This window comes from Lolium rigidum, chromosome 4 (genome assembly GCF_022539505.1).
Source record: "Lolium rigidum isolate FL_2022 chromosome 4, APGP_CSIRO_Lrig_0.1, whole genome shotgun sequence".
Lineage (NCBI taxonomy): Eukaryota > Viridiplantae > Streptophyta > Magnoliopsida > Poales > Poaceae > Lolium > Lolium rigidum.
The window spans coordinates 147,415,646-147,437,029 of NC_061511.1; the positions used below are offsets into that span (position 1 = coordinate 147,415,646).

General features: G+C 43.1%; 3 protein-coding genes across 3 annotated transcripts; 1 reads left to right on the forward strand and 2 right to left on the reverse strand.

Annotated features, from left to right (window-relative positions):
* Positions 1–8,549: 8,549 nt before the first annotated feature.
* LOC124649115 (GDSL esterase/lipase At1g31550-like) lies at positions 8,550–11,850 on the reverse strand. The gene is made up of 5 exons (XM_047188790.1): positions 11,581–11,850; positions 11,273–11,493; positions 9,276–9,419; positions 8,921–9,194; positions 8,550–8,841 (listed from the first exon to the last, which is right to left on the reverse strand). The coding sequence occupies exons 1-5, from the start codon at positions 11,846–11,848 to the stop codon at positions 8,615–8,617; spliced, it is 1,134 nt and encodes a 377-aa protein (XP_047044746.1). The 5' UTR covers positions 11,849–11,850; the 3' UTR covers positions 8,550–8,614.
* A 588-nt stretch (positions 11,851–12,438) lies between these two features.
* LOC124647602 lies at positions 12,439–13,242 on the reverse strand. The gene has a single exon (XM_047187516.1). It carries the CDS (start codon positions 13,240–13,242, stop codon positions 12,439–12,441), a length of 804 nt encoding a protein of 267 aa, XP_047043472.1.
* A 2,734-nt stretch (positions 13,243–15,976) lies between these two features.
* LOC124708550 (galactose mutarotase-like) lies at positions 15,977–20,556 on the forward strand. The gene is made up of 5 exons (XM_047240230.1): positions 15,977–16,129; positions 16,220–16,269; positions 19,233–19,359; positions 19,740–19,844; positions 19,937–20,556. Exons 1-5 carry the CDS (start codon positions 16,024–16,026, stop codon positions 20,554–20,556), a joined length of 1,008 nt encoding a protein of 335 aa, XP_047096186.1. The 5' UTR covers positions 15,977–16,023.
* Positions 20,557–21,384: the final 828 nt, after the last annotated feature.

Sequence of the window (21,384 nt, forward strand, 5' to 3'; positions counted from 1 at the left end):
TGGGTATACTATTTTGTTAGTACTTCCAAAGAAAACTAGGTTAACTTCAACTATCCCAAGCCATTTTGTTTCAAGTTTGTCTCATTGCAAATGTGCAATTGAGATAAATGTTGAGACAAATAGTAGAAATTCACGTATTTGTGCTAAGTATCACAACCTAAACCTATCTTATGTGGTGTGATATACTACACATCTGATCCTGATGTTTAGGGATGTCTTACCCAACTTTTATATTCAGGCATAGAAGGATGTGTATTATAAACACAAAGCTGAATCTTCTTGGATTTTATTGGATTTTCATTGTTTGACTAGATCCATACATGAAGTTTGACTTTGATATGCAAATGCATGTTGCAATATCAAGCTCTTACTTGATGTTATAGGTCTAGAGGGTAAAGGTATTCGTGTAAGGAAGTGACGAATTCTGAAGATTTTGAAGACAAGATGAAGGTTCACTTGAAGAAGGAAGTAAAAATTGTGGGAAGCAACCACAACAATCTGAAGGAAGGACCAATCAAAACTCACTTTTATCCTCAATCAAGGAGTACTTCAACATGGAAGTATCATGAAAGTGAGAAAAATAGTGAATATGGAGTAGTAGAAGTGGAGCCATATTCACTATGGAAGAAGGGAATGCAAGTGAAGTCACTTATAATACTATTTTCATAGTGTCAACAAGTGGTTATCTTGCAAAACAAACCCTAGAAGAAGGAAAATAGACAAGTGAAGTCGCAGCTGGTATAATAAGGCCGCAGCTGATATAGGATAATCATGAGAAGAAAGTATGTGAAGTGAGGTACATCTTAACTAAAACTATGTAAGTAGCCACAACTGGTAAGTAGATATTGACTAGAACCATAACATAGCCACAGCTGGTATCCAATAAGCTACATCCGGTACTAGGTAGTCTGCAGCTGGTACCAGATAGCCCACAGCCTAAACATTTCTTTACCTTAAAAGAAAGGGAGATTCCACAGCTAGTATTTCACAGCTGGTATCTCGTAGTTGGTAAATATTTAGTCGGAGGATTCATAATGGATACCCACAACTGTGTGGATACACCGCAAAGAATTCTTCGTGAGACTTTAGAAAGGTACAAAATATAAACCAGACTTAAACCAACGATCTAACCTTGGAGTTTAATGATTAGAAGAAAGGAAGTTTGAAGATCATTAGTAAACTCCAAGGGGGAGAGGAAGATTGAAGGAGAAGTATTAAGTTATGATCTGGAGTATGGTAGATGAGAAGAAGGTCTCGAACCGAGAGGAAGTTCAATCTTATTTTCATAAGGTTGTTGGGAAGTACCCATATAAGAGTACTCTCAGGAGGTTGTCAGACCAAAAGCCGAGGTTCATATCTCGAGGAAGTAAGGGTTAGACCTTAACTTGAGTGGGTAATTGTAATTACTCAAAACCAAGAGAACTTAAGTAAGTATTAGAAAATGAAGTTGGATGAAGAAGATGTCAGAGGACAATCCAAGCGTAAGAAGGCTTAAGATCGAAGAGTTTGACTATACCAAAACTAATGATTATTAGAAAGATTCCTTTCATGGAACCTAAAGAACCCAAAAGGAAGATAACTAGCTTAAAACTAGAAGCCATGATTGGATGGACTAAATGAGTCTAATCCATTCGTAGGACTAAACAACCAGGACCATGCCTATCGTAATACCTTACCAAGTACCATTACTTTCGTTATGGTAGTAAGGGAAAACAATACCCTACCTTAAATAAATCTTTTAAAATTAAGGTTTGAGTATCGCAGCTGGTAAGTCGTAGTGCCATATTACACCGCAGCTGTATTACCGCAGCTGGTAGAACCAAGTTTTGAGTATCCAAATAGGAAGATGTCACCACAGCCATTAGTAAAGTCCATTAACACAATAAGATGTCTTAATCCAAGAATTTTTGGATGGTAAGCCTATAAGCTTAGAGTATTGGAGGAAATCATAGAATTGAAGAAAGTATCGATGCGACATCGAGACTTCATAAGGATTGGACAAGGATATATTCAACTATATCTAGTGTGATCACCATGGAGTTGAAGGATGGTGATCGTTCAAGCATTTCACATTCGAAACATGAGAGCGTTCGAACTTCGGGACGAAGTTCAGCTTTAAGGGGAGAGGCTGTAATATCCCAGGTTTAGAGGCAATAAAATGAGAGAACACCAAAGTGTGCATTGCATTCATGCATAGAAAATCCGGGGAATTTTCGCGCTTCAAATAAAACTTACCACGAGAATCGAAGTTTCACTTGACTTGCTGGAACTGAAGTAGATCATCAAGTCAAGCGCTATAAACTTCACTATGATCTTTGTTAAAACCTTGTTTTGGGTAGAGATGATTTGATCTATGGATTAGATCAAATGGAATTAGATTTACAACAACACATTCTTTAAGAATCAAACCCTAACTTATTAACACTTAAAAGTTAGCAACTATCTTTGTGTGTAAATTAATTCACTTCTAAACCTATTACCAAATAAGGTTAACCACAGGGTCTAAAGTGCATAAAAGCCACACATTCTTATTTAAATCATAACTTATTAAGTATATGGAATATCATAAAACTAAATCCATTTACATTACGAATTATAGTTCAAACTATTTGAATAAAACTAACTATGAGTATTTTGAAACTCATATGATCATGCCTAGATGAATTCAAACACCAACTATCCAAACTTGAGAAATAACCCTCAACCTTAACCTTTTTACCAATATTATAATGTAAATCCAATCAAAGATGGTATGATGACTCATCCACAATAATAAAACCATCCACATGATATTTAGTAGCAAATGCCACTTGGCTATCCAAAAATAAATCATATGAGAGGATAATCTCTATGCCATGTGGGATGAAAATATCTACATGACTTGCTTTCCAAGCTTTGCCACCTCATGCTCAAAGGATTGCTATGGATGAGGGCATGACAACCAAGCACCTTACTCATCAAACCAACACAAGAGTCACCACCTATGTGTCATGATACTAGAGCTTGCCCAAGCCTATAAATAGAGCCACACCCTTCATCCATTTGCATCACCTTGTAGCATGATACAAGGAAGACAAACACATAGAGCCACTCCATGTGAATTAGCTAGGATCAAGATGAAGAAGCTAGGAGGTGGAGGCATACCACAAGATGCAGGTTTATCAGATTTCCTGAAGAACAAGGTACATAAGATTGCAAGGTAGAATTCCTAGGCAGACCATATATTTACAAGATCATATCATCATCTCTTGAGTAGGACCTTAGTCTATTTCAAGACATTTACAAGTGAGAGAGATTATAGATGCTAACCATAGCCATGTCTATCCTAGAGAATTTTAGAGTAGTATTACATCTTACTTGTTTAAAACCAACCTTTTATCTTGTAGATGAGAGCCATGTTCCATTAGTGAAACATAACCAAAGCTTATGCCATATCCTAATTCTAGTTGTGTATCATATTGGTGATCACAACTTAAACCCTAAACTACATGTGAATTCCAACCCATGGATTACTTTGGATTATAATTATAACCCTGCCATGCCTCATGCCTATTTAATACTTCAATTAGTGAAGCATCACCAAAACCCTAAGCCTTTCACATAGGAATCACTTCACATAAAATATTAAACCCTACCTTTCCATCCTAGTAGACCAAATGAAGTAGTGTTCTATAAATTAAACCATCATTAGCAAATGCATTGCTAATTATAAACATAGGATCCATCTTAATTAGATCAAGCTAAAGTTTACTAAAACCAGATTAGTGATTATAGATCTTTCTTAACCATCTTCTTAAAATCTTAGGAATAATTATTCACATAAAATCATGAACCAATCACATTTCTTTACATTTGTTAAACCCTATCCAAAATTAAATGATATGTTCACTATGCACATGTAGGTATAAACTTCAAATCATTCAATATAGGTTTGGTTCCCAAATTTAAAGAATTGAGATAAAACCATTAAACCATATCTACTTTATTTATACTTCACCAAAGCATCAATATAATCAAATATTAAATATTTGTTTGAACAAAACAAATATGCAGAAGCAATGACTATCAAGTTCTATTAAGATTCACATATTTAAGAACCTGCAAATTCACATAGAATTTAAAATTGATTTCAAACAAGAAAATAGAAAACAAAACAGAAATTTAAAAGAGAAAAGAGAGGGAAAGCTCACCTGGCTTACCTGGCCGTGCAACCCAGCAACAGCCCAGGTCGTTGGCCCAGTAGGAGACCAGAAGCAGGCCAACGCAGCCCAGACGTGGCCCAGCCCAAAGCCACTTACCGTTTCGGTCGCTTTAATATTCGTGCGAGAAGAAAAGCTCGTCTTCGTTCTCTTCCCCGGCGTCGACAGCGAGCTTGCGCCAGTAGGCCACGATCCTCGTCGACGATAAGGACGCCCCGGACGCGTGGAAGCTTCCAGAACTCCTCCCTATGTCCCTCGCGTCCGAGCCTATCCGGAAGTAAAAGATCGGCGCTTAGACAAACTCTCCAGACACCGCCACCTCTTCACCATTGCCGTCGTCGTGTCGAGGCCACCGAGCTCCCCTCGGTCTATAAATAGGGGTGAAAGCACCGCCAAGCATTCTTTGATCTCATCCACTCCTCCAGATCTTCTCTATCCCTCTCTAGCTCTCAATTCCATCCTCGCCAGTACGCCGGAGCCGAGGAAGAACACGGCGGTACAGGCCACCCCAGCCTCATTCGCGTGGTCGAGGAGACGCGCCTGGCGCCGTAGATCATCTGGGAGGAAGGAATCGTCCTGGATCTTCCTCAAGCCGACGAATTTCGCCGATCCCTTTTGCAGTACCTCGCCGGTAATGGCGAAATCGAGTTCAACTCCGGCGGTCATCGACGTCGCCGACCACACCATCAACTTCACGGTGAGCTTGCGCGTCTGTAGAGCATAGTTTCGCTTCCTAGATCCGTCTGTAGCTCGCAATCGATAGTTGACCGGAGCCCGCCGCCGCAGACGTGTTCACCGGCGATGCTCCGGTGACCATTGGGTGGTGGCGTTCATGCTCGTTTGCTCAGCATCGAGTACTGGTTCGAACGCACCTAGTTAGGATGTTCCTGGAGGTCTCTAGCAGCCGTTTCGTCGCTCGCCGGAGCTTCACCGGCGTTCTCTCCGGCGAGAGCAACGTGTCACCGCCACCTCAGCTCTGTTGACTGGTCGTTGCCCGCGTGGCAATTGACTCAGTCAACAGGCCCACATGTCTGTGTCTAGGGGTAGAAATGGACCGGTATCTCTAGTATTTTTGTTTATTTCAAATTCCAGAAAATAGCTGAAACTTTACAGAAATAGATTAAATTCATTTCAACTCAGAAAAATATGAATAATATATCAAAATGCTCACAAAAATAAACTCTATTCAAATAAAATATAAAACAAAAATGTGTGACAAAATGAAATTTCACTTATTTTTAACTTTATTAATTATGCCATTTCAATTATTTAAAATAAAAATTGAATTCAATAAATAATTAAGTTCCAAACTTAAATTTTAACTATTCAGTAACTAAGTGAAATGTTAAGATTAATTTTATTTACCATATTTGCATTAATTTAATTATTAGTGGTAATTCATAAACCCTAATTTGCAAATTACTATTTTTATTTTTAAATAGTAATAACTCAAGAAAATAGTAAAATCCAATATCATTTTGGTAGCTCAACAATTATTTACTTAAACATTCTTAAGTTAACAAGTTAAATACTTTAAAACCTAACAATAATTAGGAAACCCTGAATTCTAATTAAACCCTAACTAGTAATTATTTTAATTCTTAAACCCTCTAAAAATTAATAGCATGTTAAAATTATTAATAACTCAATTTCAAATACTTAATCACATTAGTTCTAGTACCAAGTATTATTTTAAGAATTGGATCATAATTTAGAAACCCTAGTTTTATTATAAGTTAGAATCTGGATCCCATTATTTTATGTGATCATGTCAAAATGTTAAACCCTAAAACCTTAGTTGCTTAGCACATGTGATCATGTGAGATTTATCTATACCTATAGAACCCTAATAAGAAACCAATGAATGCATGCTTATAATCCACTAGCATAAACCAAGTCACATGAGATTATCATTTCATGTTCCTATTCTTAATTAAAACCTATATGATCCACTAGTGCCACCTAGATATAAACCCTAACTTGTTAATTAAATTAGTACCATTGATCACCACTCTTATATACCATACCATTAGGATTAACCTCAACCATCAAACCTAGTAGAACCATAATGATGAACCATAGTACCAACCTTGTGTAATAATTCACAACACATGTTCCTATCCAACTAAACCTTACTTAGGAAATGATAAACCACTTAGCTTAGAAACTATTAGAGATTATTTGGTAAAGCAAATATGAAGTCATAAGTAAACCCTAACTCATAGCAACACCTTGATAACCATCCTTTGATATGATGCTTAAGAGAAACCATAGTAATAAACCTACTAATACTTGCTACATGTAGATCACTTCTACTTAAGCATTAACCAGATCCTATTAGTAAAACCTAATAGCACTTAGCTCCTATTTAAAGTAGTTCACATTCTTATATTAACCTGTTCTTCAAAAGTTATTCTTTTGAGGTACAAATGTCAATCAAACCTTAGAAGCCCTATCCTTCTTTGAAATACTTATTATCACTTAAACAACATGTTCTTCAAAAGTTATTCTTTTGAAGTATAGTATAAGTAATCATCAACCATGTTCGTAGAACTTAAAATTGACAACTCGTTCTTTACATATTATTCCACTACTATTCTTTATGTGTATGATTGTTATGATGTATTATATCACTTGTTATATGCTAGTCTTATAACCAAACCCTAATAAGAACATTGATTGAGAACCATTCTAAAAGTGCAACCAACCCTAAAGAAATCTTTATAACTCATCCATCCTAAATCATCGAGATTAGGTTACGCTCGGGACGATTGCATCTCATATTATGCATTATAGCATCTTTGCCAGTTCCTTAAACATTGTCCTTACCGGACGATGATGGTATTTCAGCATTTGGAGTTATCACGTATCGAAGCTTTTGCCTGCATAATCTTGCGATCAAGAAAGGCAAGTTCATCGCTTGCTCATGTCATTTGATTATTTTTATCAAATTATATGCAAAGTACTATACTTATCACTCATGCATTGAAAAGCAAAGTATTATTTTACAATTATGAATATGACTATGTGGTGGGCAATGGAACCATGGTATGTGTTGATATGGTGGAGGTTCCATTGCATGGGTTATATCACCCTAGGATTAATTACCAATGCCGTCCGGTGATTCTAGCGCCGTACAAACCGCGTTGACCATGAGATCTATAATGGCTCGGGGAAGCCAGCCGTATCTTTTCCCTTCGCACGCCAACGGATTGGTAGAGCCGGCGGGGTGTTGGAGGCACTCGCCGTAGGTTGGGATAGCCTTTTAAATCCCCATCCATTAGTGATGATGGCTCTACGATCTATGAAGGATTGTCCAAAGTACACCATGAGTAAAGCCGTATTATCGGGGGAAGTCTACTGGAGGTGTGCGGGTGGACAAAAGGGTGGGTTTGCAGTCGCGGAGAAGGCGGTGTGGGCTTGGTTCTTATACCTGACCTCACACCAAAGGAAGTGTGAACGAGAAAGCTACTCGGTTGGCAACAAGGTTAAGTTCTCTTATGGGAAAAGTAACGCACCTCTGCAGAGGATACTGAATTGTGACTGTCACTCCCTGTTCCGGGAAGGGAACTGCGAACGCGGCAGGAAAGGAACTCCACGAAGTTCGGTCAACCCCGTGAAGACCGACGGGCATAGTTTTCAGAATAAAATAAACCTTTTGAAGAAATGTTTACAAAAACTTGCATTGGCCTATGACTTTCGGTCTATGGCTGTAGCTAGTGCATGATACACATATTTCCTAATATGAACTTGCTGAGTACGCTCGTACTCATTCTATCTCGTTTGAACCCCCTTCTTAGAGCAAGGCACCGAAGGAGAAACTACCGTGGAACTCGAAGACAAAGGAGTCAACTGCAACGAGATGAAGAATCCAATCAAAGAAGTCAATGGAGTCAACTTCCGCATCAGCTATAATGGAAACCTAGACTAGTAATAGAAGGGAACCTTTCCCTAATCATAGCACCTAAGTAGCTAGATTTCTATAGCAAGCCAAGTAGCTCTTGAACTTGAGTTAGCAATAAGATAGATTACGAGTCGTTCTTCCGGAGCTTTATTTGAAGTTTTACCTCACCGTAAAGTAGGAGGTTGTGTGGATCTTATGTAAACTGTTCGTGTGTACTTCTATAGACATACCTTGGACTCGCATATGTTTCTGTTGTACCACTCTGAGAGATGTAATATGGGTGGAACGGTGTTTCACTTGTGTTATGTCAACGACTTGTGTACTACACCATGCAGTGGTACGCTGGGTCACTACACCTGGAAGGCTGGAACACATGATTCCATTAAGCAGACATGTTCAGGTCAATCAATCTCAAAGAGCCATGGTAATCGCACAAGAATAATAATCAATCACAGACGCTTATGTCCGAGAGATATTGGGACTTGGTCAGTAGAACGCAGACATGTTCAGGTCAGAGAAGCGCTGTCGTTAGCTTGGAGGCATTATACAGTCCTCTTAGCATAGCATGGGCGATGAACCTATTGGCAGCCTCGGTGAAGTGGATGCCGTCCCACGAGAGGAACTCCGACGGGTCGGAGCTCTCCGTCGAGTCCGGTGTGCCGCAGAATGCTGCCATGTCGAAGTGGTATGGGCCGGCGCCACCACCACAGAACGCGGCCAATGGCGTGTTGCCAAAACCTGCACATCCCAAGCAAACAAAATCAGTGAAACGCCCACGGATATGAACTGAAGACGATATCATGGTGTGTGCAGGTACCGTATTTGCCGGGCGAGGCGACCAGGTTAGCGATGGGGCGGTAGATGTCGGCGTAGAGGATGGTCGTGCCGGGGTGGGCGCGCCGGACCTTGCGGAGCATCCTGTTGAGGGCGCGGTTATGAAGCTCGGCGAGCTCGTTGAACAGCGTGATGCAGCCGGACTCCCGGTCGTAATCGTCTGCATCGCCGGGGAACAGGGCGAGCAGCTCCGGCTCGCAACCCAGCGGGAGCATCCCTGTCACCACCATTGAACTTGCTCCAGCAGCAATCACGGCCTGTGTACGTCGAGCGAGACAAGTAAGCGATCCGCAATTGATTGATTGGTAAAAAAGTTGGTGTTGATGGAGATCAGTTACGGTCAGTGCTGAACGGGTGACGGCGACGATGTCCGGCACCAAGCTCACTGCCAGTTCGGCGGTGCGGTTGCTGAATAGTGCGAAGATGTAGTCATTCACCCCGATCTCTCCGAAGTAGAAGACGGAGCTCCCCATGATATTGTTCTGTTGTTCTGTAGTAGTAATTGTACGATTATCACTAGCAGGCGAATTCAAATTTTCAACGAAAATTTCAACGATTATGAATAGAAATGAACGGGTCAACTAGTTTTATTTGCATCAATATTCGTTACTCTCTCGATCCCAAGTTTGAATGGCGCTCTCATCTTCATGTATTCAACGAAATTTCAATGGAACCTAAATTCAGCGGAACAAGATATGGAGCTCTTCTACGCGGCCACCACAATCACGGTTGGCAATGGGTCCAAAACATCGTTTTGGTTTGCCCCTTGGCTTGAGGGGAAAAAGCCTATTGAGGTCGCACCGCTTATTTTCGCCTCTTCAAAGCGAAAAAATTGGAAGGTGCTCACTTCATGACAATGCTTGGGTGAATAAAGTGACGCTTGGGGAAGACTTTACTTTCGAGCACCTTGCCCAATTCATTGAGCTTTGGACTCTCATTCAAAACTTCAACCTCAATGAAAACGTTGAGGACGACATCTCATGGAAGCTCACGGAGAGTGGGCACTACACCACCAAGTCCGCCTACAATATGCAATTCATGGGACTCACTTACTCAAGTTTATACAAGTCAATGTGGAAGATGTGGGCACCTCCCAAGATTAAGTTGTTCATTTGGCTTGTCTACCAAAATAGAATTTGGACCGCCGATCGTTTGGCCAAGCGGGGTTGGCCAAATTGTGGAGCTTGTCCACTTTACAACCAATGCCTCGAATCCGTCGACCACCTTCTTGTCCATTGCCGCGTCTCCTTACGTCTTTGGGACAAGGCTAAAGAGAGATTTGATATTCATTTTATTCATACAAACTCTTGGGCGGGTCTAACCTTCACGGAATGGTGGACTTTGATATCCTCGGGCCAAAACCGCAAGGGGATGACATCGCTTGCCATGCTTATTATTTGGGAGATTTGGAACGAGAGAAATGATAGGGTCTTCAAGAACAAGCGTGCCACATCGCAAGTCATCTTCGAGAGGATCACAAAAGAGGCAAAGCTTTGGGTTCTAGCCGGTGCTAAGAATTTGAGTCAATTGATACCGCGAGAGTAATTGTAATATTTTATTTGAACCTTTTACTTTCTTGTAAACTCCTTCTTAATCAATGAATGGGCAAAGGTTTTGCCCTCGTTCAAAAAAAAAAATTTCAGCGGAACCCTATTGAACTTCCTATGGATGTAAGTTACGTAGCTGCCCCGACCCGTAAGTTACAGAAATTTTGGAAGGGATGAGTTTTTTCATATTGTTCATCTGAAATTTGTTATTTTTGCCTAAGCTACCTACTTTTGAATTTGGGTATAAAAATGGCACGCACGTATATACGTGCATCCTCTATATACAAAAACGTTATTGTATTTAAAATTTTTGGAGTACACAGTAAACTAGCTTCCGTGGAACCCAGGTTCTCTGCGTATTTTCGAAGACTTTTCCCACATAATTCAGCTATACAAATCAAACAATACACATAAGGAAATTTCTATAAATTCCAAACCTTCAGATTCCCTATGAAAGTATTTCATGTCAAAGATGCCCTTTGTAGCTTACATCAATCATAATTTTCTTTGTCAAAGCTGTCGCCTAACTGTGTACTACTGGTTTCACTATGCGTTTACTGTTTAAGATAGGGATGCTAGTGAGTCTGACATAGATTTTTAAACGAAAAATATACTCCGATGGTAAAAACTCTGAGTTAGTTTTTACTGAAGTACTGGCTAGAAACTCGCTCAGCTACCCCGATCAAAAACACCAAGTTGACTTATTTTTTTCCCGGACGATTGGACGAAGAACAGCAAGTTGACTGACGCTTGTAGTTAGCGTGAAGACGGCAAGTGGTATGATGAACTTTACCGTAGGCTGAGGAGGCAAGAAGGTCGAAGACATTGTTGAACCAACTCGTCTCGTTGCTAAGAGAGACCGGCACAAACGTCATTACTCCCTTGCTCTTCAAGAAGGCCGGGTCAAGCGCCGTCGCACCGCCCACCGCGAAGTTCGCGCCATGTCGGAAGTCCTCCGCGGTCTCGCCGGCGAGGTAGGGGGTTGGCTGCGGCAACCCCAGCGATTCCACTGTGCACACAGGAGGAGATTCAAGGTCAACGCATCATATCTCAACCCAAAATTTGCTGTCAAATGCTAGTAGTAAAGAGGGGTTACCGATGAAGTCAATGATGAGCCGGCCGTCGGAGGCCCGGCCGCTGGGATGGTGAAAGTAGGTCTCCCCGTACGGCGCCCGGGAGAAAGGCCCACCGGCGGTGGCCGGGAGGATGGCCGCGTTCCCGGTGTCAGTGAGCGAGTCGCCGAAGCTGAAGACACGGTCGTAGTGGGACAGCAGGCCGTCCAAGTCGGCGCCGGCCACGGCCGCTGCCTCTGCGGCGACTAGGGCGAGGAGAAGAGCCACCAGGACATGAGATAATTGCTCCATATCGAGAGCTCCAGACTTCCAGCAGCCGCGTGTATCGGAATGAGTTATAGGCTATTCGCAGTGGTGTCATACTGTCATGCCATCAGAATCAGGTCCCAAGTGGCTGGTCAGCTGGTGGCATCAGCTTCGTGGAGCTCGTGGCTCACGATTATATTTAGAGCGTTTTCCGGCTGTTCACGTGCTTGTAGATCGGCTAACTATTTTCAGTATTGTTTTCATTTGTTAGTCACTCGGTCTACCAGTTCATTATCTACAATTCAACTTCTGAATTTGGACTGCGGCCAAACTATTGCCGCTGAACTTCAATGTCTGTATGTGACCCAGTTATGTGCTACGATCACCAGTTTTTAACAACGGATCTCTTAATGGCTCAAGTTTAATTTGACATGAAGGGAGTTGATTCTGTGCAAGAAGTAAATACAGAGAAGTATGCCCGCTGAAATTGTATGTGCATGTCATGGTTATACAACACATTTCTGGTACTTCCATCTCAGAAATTCGCCGGTACTACATTATTCTGTGAGTTATTAACTTGTCCCGGTTTCCTGTTCTAAAATCCACTGTCTATACAGTATCAAGACGATTCAGAGTTAGAAGGGAGTGTGGATGTTTAGAAGTGAAACTCTAGACTGCAGCAGTCTCCTGAAAACCTTCTCGCTTCTGATCTCCAGCCCATTGATGCATTCCTCTAACTTCTGCAACCGCTCCAATGTCACCATCGCTTTCTCTGGCGCTGCCTTATTTGCGGCTGGTCTGACGCTCAGGCTGGCCAGCCACTTGTTTGAAGTCTGGACAATTGCAGGGACGAGTTCCGGTGACATTGCTGCAGACTCCAAGAAGATAGCCTCCGACGCTTCAGTAGTGACCGCAGCCACCTCTGCTAGAATGCCAATCACCTCATTATCCGTTGCATCCAGAGTCCTCGACACCGCAAGAGTGCATCTGGTGGCGTGTCGCGTTGCGGCGGCAAGACGACACAGCTCCTTCTCTGCCCGCCTGTGTGCATGGAACAACGTAGCGACCATCATGCTGTCACCACGCCTAGTACCGATCTGCAGCTCCGCCACGCTCTGCTTGAGCGTGATTAGCGCCGACTGGAATGTGCCGTAGGCGTCAGCGAGCACCAGGAACCTGTCGAGGATTTCGTCAAAGAAAGCTGCCTCCTGGAGGGCCGCCACAGCTTGCGGCAGTACCAGGAGGTCACCGAGTGCTTCCAGGACAGCGTCGATGATGGTGATGCCGGAGGCCTGACCAGCGGCTCCGGCTGACCATGACCTGAGAGCCCGGACGCAGTCGTCGAGGTGTGTCAGGATGGGATGAGAATGCTCACGCGGCAGGCTGGCTGACCGGCCGTGCACCGCCGTCTTCCCCGCTGGTCTGATCGCTAGATGCATCCTGTTTTTCCGGCGAGTGTTGCTCTGCTAGTATGCGGCGGCTGCTTGTCTCGTTGGTCTTTTGATGCGTTCGTGACCGGTGATCGAATTGCAGCGACTCCAGGCTATAAATATTGCGTGGCTATGGCTGAAGTGGTGAGTTGTAAAAAGAATACATGTATTGGCTGCCACTTGGAGTTGGTGCGGCGCTGTAAGAGCTGCTGTTTTTTTGTTTTCCGGCATGACTGCCAAACTGCTGGTAATGCTACACTCTGGTCTGGGTTTTGGAGTGGACTTTTCGATAGGGTGAATAGAGAACTACTCCCTGCTTAGGTGCTTATAGATAATCCTATCAAGAAGTAGTTCAAGTGCTGAACTGGCGAGATGAGTACTCCCTGCTTATCCATGTCTATTACAAATTCGTATTTCTATGAAGCGCTGAACTCATCTGGGCTCCATTGAATAGTTAGAAAGATCGCAAAAGAACAAAAAGCTGGAGTCCGGTTTTGTTGGGGCCTCTCTTTCAACGAGCGAAAACCAGGCTTGTGAAATGAGGCACCAAGCCATGTTAGGTTGGAAACAATGGGCGATAGTTTGCGTCCACGTGGTCAAAAAATGAATCTGCATTATGCTGTGAATGCATGTGCGTGTGACTTTGTATTTCTAGCCGTCCTTGCATAGCAGGGATAGCGAAATCGAACAACGTTCGCTCACGCCCCTCCCCTTCTTTGCATCCCTAGGGCGACGTCGCCACCCCACCGCTACAGCGCCACAAGTCGACCAGGTTTCTCCGTGCCATGCCTCTTCCTTGGTCTAGGCTCGGAGCTAGGGTAGTGGAGAGGACTTGCCCGCCTCGCTTGCATCCTTTGTAGGCTGCACATCTGCAGGGAGCGCCTGCCACCTGCCGGCCTCGACGTCAAGGACATATTTGGTAAATTGCCTGGTATGATCCTGATGAACTTTTCGGACACCATTTCGGGCCATTATGCGCCAACTTGACTTCCTATTGATCCACAGTTGGTGCCTCCCAGAAGGACATCAGACAGTCGCTCGAGAGGCTCTGTAGGGAATGCATTGACACCTCTTCCGACGAAGAGTCCGATGAGACATCGCAGCTCATGGTTTATGCGGCCTCCATCCTCCATGAGCACCATGACAAGAAAATGCCGGTATATCAGGGCTCGACAAAGGTCCGCAAGGGGCAATGTTCCACGCAAGCGTGTCGGTGGTCATGCCTAGCTTGACAAATACTACTTACACCTCACAGATCCGGTGTACAAGGAGCACATGTTCTGGTGCCACTACCGGATGTCAAGAGACATGATCATGGTCATTCTACAGGGCGTAAAAGACTACGACACATATTTCCAATGCAGGCCCGATGCCACCGGTAAGCTAGGCTTCACCTCTTACCATAATGCTCCGCAACTATTCGCATGCTTTCGTATGGAATGCCTAGTGATATCTTCGACGAGTACTTGTGAATAAGTGAGAGCACCTACCATGAATCTATGTATCGGTTTTGCCGAGCCGTGAATGGGTCGGGTGTTCGACTAACTGTACTTGAGAGCCCCAACTGTTGAGGACACTAGACGACTGTTGTTGATCAATGAGGCTAGAGGGTTCCCGTGCACAATTGGTAGCATCGATTGTATGCATTGGCAGTGGCAGAACTGTCCATTTGCATGGTAGGATCAGTACAACAACCATGTCGAGGGATGCATTGTTATATTGAGGCAGTGACATCGCAAGATTTGTGGATTTGGCGCTCTTTCCTTGGCTTGGCCGGTTCCCACAATGACATCAATGTGCTCAACTTCTCTGCGGTGTTCAACTGGCTTATGGAAGACACTGCTCCTAAGGTGAGCTATGAGATCAATAGCAATGCATATGACAAGCCATATTATCTTGTTGATGACATTTATCTTAACAAGACCACACTACTAGTGAAGACAATCTGTAATTCTCAAACAAACAAAAGGTAAGAGGTTTGCCAAGGTGCAAGAGACTTGCAGGAAAGATATGGAGTGGGAATTTGGTGTGCTCTAAGCTCGGTGAGCTATTGTTCGTCACCCATCTAGAACATGGTATCTTGAGACAATGCATGAGGTGATGGCTTGTTGTGGGATCATACACAACATGATCATCAAGACAGTGGGTCCTCATGGCCGCAATGAACACAAATAGAACTTTCAGGGTGAACCCTAGGACAACATTTCCAAACACTTTCAGAAGAATTTGATTGACCATTAGTGGACATTTGCCGAGCATCAAGAGGATGGTGAGTATTCAATCTCATCTACTTTCATGTGTTAATTGTGATTTGTGAACTATGCTCTATGTATTTCTATGGATGATGCATGTAGATTTTTCGTATTTATTTGAATGTAATAATAAAGTATTTCATGCATGATACATGTAGACTTTCGCATTTATTTGGATCTAATAATAAAGTATTTAGAACCTCTATTTCGTTGTTTTATATGACTAATTTGTTTCATTATTACTACATATTTTGCTTAATTTCGGTTTAAAAAAATTCAAACCGATCTGGCTGGACAACCCCGTGGTCACTTCACTTTTTTATGACCAAGATGAGTCGAGCCGCTCGAGAGGTATTTCACAAAACAAAAAAAAAAAAACTGTGCACTCTGGAATCTATCCGGGTCCACGAAACTTTGAAGTGCGTGCGTCAAGATATAGTAGTACTCGATTGATAAGATAAGTCCAAAAAGCGCAGAGGATCTCGCGAAGCACAACCAGTTTACCAAGCGAAGCTAGCCAGCATACGAGGCAGCAACAATGGCGGCCGAGCCCGAGATCTTCGAGCTCTCCAATGGCAGGATCACGGCCAAGATCGCCAGCTGGGGCGCCACCATCACCTCCCTCCTCGTCCCCGACGCCCAAGGTTCGTCCAAGACTACTTCCCTTCTTCGGATTCTCCGGTTCGGTGATTCGTAACTCGTTTCTTAGCGGCTGATGCGCTTTATGTAAGCAGGGGATCTCGCGGATGTCGTTCTTGGGTTCGACACCCTGGAGCCCTACTTGGTAAGATCGATCTACAGTCCCTCATCTGTTTGTACATCTTGTATTGCTGCCTTCACTTCTGGACTGAACTAATTGGAAAAGGGTGTCAGGGCAACGGCGTCTGTGCTGATTGCTGTTCTGCTTAAGTTGGGAATTCTAATCTGATTTGATTCTTTGGCTTAACTGAACTGGATTCGCGTCTGAGCTGATTGCTGTTCTGATTAAGTTGGGAATTCTAATCTGATTAGATTCTTGGTCTTAACTGAACTGGATTCAACGATAGAATTGATGTGCATTTTATGTGTTCCCTTATAGTTCGCTAAATTTTGATGAGTTGTCAGCTTAATCTTACTTTCCTTGTAAGTGCAGTTGCAATTCTTGATTAGATTAAACAACTTCATCTTGTCTATATTATTAGTAGAAACTACCACCATGTCTCTTTCCAGCGGATATAGCAATTATTAAACGAGAGTGAAGTTTCAGTAGCTATGGCTGAATCTTGTTAGTAAAATATGGTTGGCACAAGTGAGCTGAATTCCTCTTGAGAAAGTGATACTTATGAATTTTTATACAGTGTTAGGCTTTATGGCATCGAGAACTATGGAAAACCAAGTTTTGTTCAGTTTATGCCACCGAAAAAATTCTGCATTTTGCCTATGCACACGTATTTCTTGGTAAAGTGGATTGCAAGCAAACGGTGACCTGATATAGATATAAGTGTTCTGATGCAGAACACATAAAGATCATTGTTGTCCCTTACTCCCTTGTACGAAAATATTGATGGTTCCTCAGATAGACGATTCTTAGATTTGTTGCCAGGTCTGAGATATAAGCTGTTCTTCTGTTTAAAAAACTTGTTGGTTGTGCACTTCAGTCTAAATCTCTGTAAAGTGTCCTGCCATTAAGTCATCTAGGAATTGGAAACACATGAGTGCAATAGAAGTGTTTGTTTGCACCACAGGAAAAACACAGAACCTTTCTCTAAGGCTTAGATGCTTGACATAGTTGTTAGAGAAACAAATTCCTTTGGTTCTTAATCCTATTAAAAGGTAGGAGAAGAGTTAAGACTGATTCCACGGTAGCTACTTGCAAATGTTAGAGTCAAGACCTTTTCTCAAGGACTCTGACTCGAGACTAATTCAGCTGCTATCTATGCATCATCATGTGATCAACGTGTGCCCTCCTCGCTAGGGCCTCCTAACTATATTCTGTTAGTGTGTGCGTGCTTTTAGCTCTCTCACCCTATCCCCTTGGGTTTATCTATATACATCATGTACACAAAGATGAATTCGGATAGTGCAATTGCAATGCACATGAAATACAATTCTCCTATCTTTCTTGCTCTCAGTTTAGGCCACAATCCTATGGCACAAGGCTTTGGCACGGCTCCTGCCGTATCTGATTTCTTGGCCCCCGTCGCCTATGTCACGATGGCCACCCGTCGTCTCTGTTGTGCTTGATGCCCAGGCCGCCATCGCTCTTGACTAGCCGACCAGGTCCCTCCACCTCCCACCTTTGCCCCACCTGGCATTTTCATATCGCATGAGTGGTGTGCAAATCAAGCACATCATCCCATGCACTCTTGACCTCTCCAACGGATCCTACAACCAATGGCACAACATGATGGAGCTTGTCGTCGAGGAATACAGTGTCCTCGACCAACTTAGGGAGGATACATCGTCGGCTACACCCAACCTAGAGTGGTGCACAATTGTTCTCATCCTCAAACGGTGGATCTATGGCTCCATCTCCAGGAGCTGACGGCGATGGTCCATGGACCATGCGAAGATGGCGTGCCAGCTTTGCGTTGCGCTCGACATCGCCAAGTACTGCGCTCGCATCAAGACCATCGTCGACGCCCTCCACGGTGTCGACTAGCAGGCCTCTGACGGTGCGGAGGGTGTCGGTGGTGGTCTTGATGCGAGCGAAGTACTAGGCGATGCCGAGGTTGCCTTGCCGCTGCTCATGGAGGTCAAAGATGAGGTGGACGGCTTGAGTCTGCTTGTTGTTGAGGAAGATAGCGGCAAGCGTGACGTCAAGCTATAGCACCATCTTCGCATGGTCCATGATCATCCTCGTCAGCTCCTGGGAGATGGGGCCGTAGATCCACATTTTGAGGATGAGATCGATTGTGCGCCACTCTATGTCGTGTTTAGCCGGCACCGCATCCTCCGTGAGGTGGTCGAGGACGTCGTATTCCTTGGCGGCGAGCACCATAATGTTATGCCATTGATTGTAGGAGCCGGTGGAGAGCTCGAGAGTGCGTGGGATGATGTTCTTGATTTGCACACCGCGCGTGTATATGGAATTGCTAGGAGGGGCAAAGGTGGGAAGTGGAGGGGCAAGGGGGAGAGCGGCATGGGCATCGAGCGCAGCAGCGACGACGGGGGTTGAGAGACCATCAGTGATGGTGGGAGCTGTGCCGGAGCCTTGAGCCATATGATCATGACCTAAACTGATACCATGAAAGATAGGAGAAGGTATTTCGTATGCATATGTGCACTGCAATTGCATTATTTGAATTCATCCATATGTACATTGTTATATAGAGAAACACAAAAGGATAGGGAGAGAGAGCTACACACACTAGCGGAATACAATTAGGAGATCCTACCGAGAAGGGCACACGTCGATCATGAGTTGCATGGATATTAGCTGAATCAGTCTTGAGTCTGTGGAGTCCTGGTGAGCAGGTCTTCACTCTAACACCTACAATCACCAAGCTATATAGAAAAAGTTCATAATAAATACAGTTCTCCAAAGTTGTGGAAATTTTCTTTATCAAAGAGACATAAACCTTAATACTAGTCATTCCACACTCCAAAGCCAAATTGATGATACTCATTTTAGGTATCTGCCAACCATATGCATATGGAATTTTGAAGTATTGTTTTCTCGAAAATTTTGGAAGTATTCCCATTTGAATTGTTCGAAGGGTTACTGTGGTTGTTAACATAAGCTTTCTCTTACATTCTGTTTTGTAGAAGGGCATGGCACCTTACTTTGGTTGCATAGTTGGCCGAGTTGCAAATAGGATCAAGAGTGGGAAGTTTGGTCTGGACGGAGTTGAGTATTCGTTGCCTATCAACAATGGACCGAACAGCCTTCATGGTATGGCTTCATAAATTTCATGTGGTTAGTTTCGACAAGGTCTATACTTTGCTTTAGCCTATAGACGTCTTTTAGACTAAAGTTTTGGTACAGTACATAACTTAATTAGTAATTTTATTGGTGATCTAAAACAATTATCATGTGGTATCATCACAAGTTCACTACTGAGTAGCAAGAAGTGTTCAACTGCTTAGAATACATGTACTCTTAATATCCCATTACTATTATGTAAGCCTAGAAGAACTTACGATATTTGATGTTTCAGGAAAAGACCTACAAAATGTGTGCTTTACCTTTAATTCATTACATTATAGTTGGTTGTGTTCATGTGACTTAACTGCGAAACATCACGTGTCCTTTTGCTGAATTTTAAATTGCAGGAGGATTAAAGGGGTTTGACAAGGTTGTGTGGGATGTCGTCGAGCGTAAAGATGGCGAGTGCCCATCAATCACCTTTCAATACGACAGCAAAGATGGTGAAGAAGGTAATGTCACTAACATCTTTGTTTCCACTGCCAAACTATTTCACACCTTTCAGGTTCCCATAAACAAGAATGAACTGTTTCACACCTTTCAGGATACCCTGGCGATGTAACCGTTCGAGCAACGTATTCTCTTCCTGAGGCTACCACTCTAAGACTTGATATGGAAGCTATACCAGCTAACAAAGCCACTCCTATCAGCTTGGCACAGCATACTTACTGGAACCTTGCTGGCCACAACTCTGGCAACATCTTGGATCATTTGATCCAGATCTGGGGAAAACACATCACTCCAGTCGATGAAAATACAATTCCCACCGGAGAAATAATGCCCGTCCAGGGCACGCCCTTTGATTTCACCACAGAGCAAAAGATTGGGGCCCGCATCAACGATGTTCCTGGAGGGTACGACCATAACTATGTGTTGGACTCTGGCGATGAGAATAATGGCCTGAAGCACGCAGCCAAGTTGAAGGACACATCAAGCTCACGGATGCTGGACCTTTGGACCGATGCGCCTGGCATGCAGTTCTATACCGCCAACTATGTCAATGGCATCACCGGCAAAGGCGGAGCTGTTTATGGGAAGCATGCCGGAGTATGCTTGGAAACCCAGGGCTTCCCTAATGCCATCAACCAGCCCAATTTCCCCTCTGTGGTAGTGCAGCCTGGTGCGAAGTATAAGCACACTATGTTGTATGAGTTCACGGCATGATTAAAGATGCTGCCAAAGCTTAAATGCATGCAAACCCCAATACTTGTAGAATGGAATAAAACGACCAGAAAGAAAATGAAGTTGTAGCGCCAGACAAAAAATAAGGTGTAGTGACCAGAACTGTGTGACGCTATCTCAATCAAAAAATAATTCTCTTCATGTTCAAAAGTGGCTTATATTTTGGTTGCACATAACTGAGAATTTTTTATACGTTCTTCGCCAGACTATTAGAGTTTCTTTGGGTGATGCTATAGTATGTTGTGATTCTTGTTCTTTTGCACAAACACTTTAACCGTATTGCAGAAAATTTATAAGACTGTAGAACCAAAGAGAAAAGGTTCAGTAGCACTTCGGTCACCTGAACTATATCTTTATCCGGATGAAAACGTTAGGAACGCTCGTATCATGTGTACTAAATTTAATATGTTCTATTTAAGTGATGCTATTTTTCTTAGTTGTGTGGGCTTGCTTTTGTTGTTGTTGCCTTTATTTTTACAGGGCTAGTGAGGGGCACCAGTTGGTTACAAAATGTTAATCTAGGCCTAGAATTACCTTTTGGATTATCCACCTGGTCAGTATTGTTGTGCGATAATGTCTAGGTGCAAGTAAAGAAAGCATTGACGTGTTGCTGGTATGATATCTCTTTGGGTGTTTGACATCCGTGTCATGTTTCTCCCAGGCTATTCTAAGCTGGAAAGTCCGAGTAAATTGCAACTACAAGTTTGCCAGAATTGTGGTGGTTTTTGCAATTTACTCGGGGAGTCCTGGTTAAGTTGTTAGCCACCTGTAATTTTTTGAGATGAAACCTGGTTTGCATTATATGGTGTA

What these genes read in the sequence shown, in the direction of transcription:
- LOC124649115 (XM_047188790.1), bottom strand. Translation starts at nt 11,848, where the DNA reads ATGGAGCAATTATCTCATGTCCTGGTGGCTCTTCTCCTCGCCCTAGTC. An exon ending in GCTCATCATTGACTTCATCG is followed by an intron (nt 11,494 to 11,580) that starts GTAACCCCTCTT and finishes CTGTGTGCACAG; the next exon opens with TGGAATCGCTGGGGTTGCCG. An exon ending in CCTCCTCAGCCTACGGTAAA is followed by an intron (nt 9,420 to 11,272) that starts GTTCATCATACC and finishes ACAGAACAACAG; the next exon opens with AACAATATCATGGGGAGCTC.
- LOC124647602 (XM_047187516.1), bottom strand. Translation starts at nt 13,242, where the DNA reads ATGCATCTAGCGATCAGACCAGCGGGGAAGACGGCGGTGCACGGCCGG.
- LOC124708550 (XM_047240230.1), top strand. Translation starts at nt 16,024, where the DNA reads ATGGCGGCCGAGCCCGAGATCTTCGAGCTCTCCAATGGCAGGATCACG. An exon ending in ACACCCTGGAGCCCTACTTG is followed by an intron (nt 16,270 to 19,232) that starts GTAAGATCGATC and finishes TCTGTTTTGTAG; the next exon opens with AAGGGCATGGCACCTTACTT. An exon ending in TGGACCGAACAGCCTTCATG is followed by an intron (nt 19,360 to 19,739) that starts GTATGGCTTCAT and finishes TTTAAATTGCAG; the next exon opens with GAGGATTAAAGGGGTTTGAC.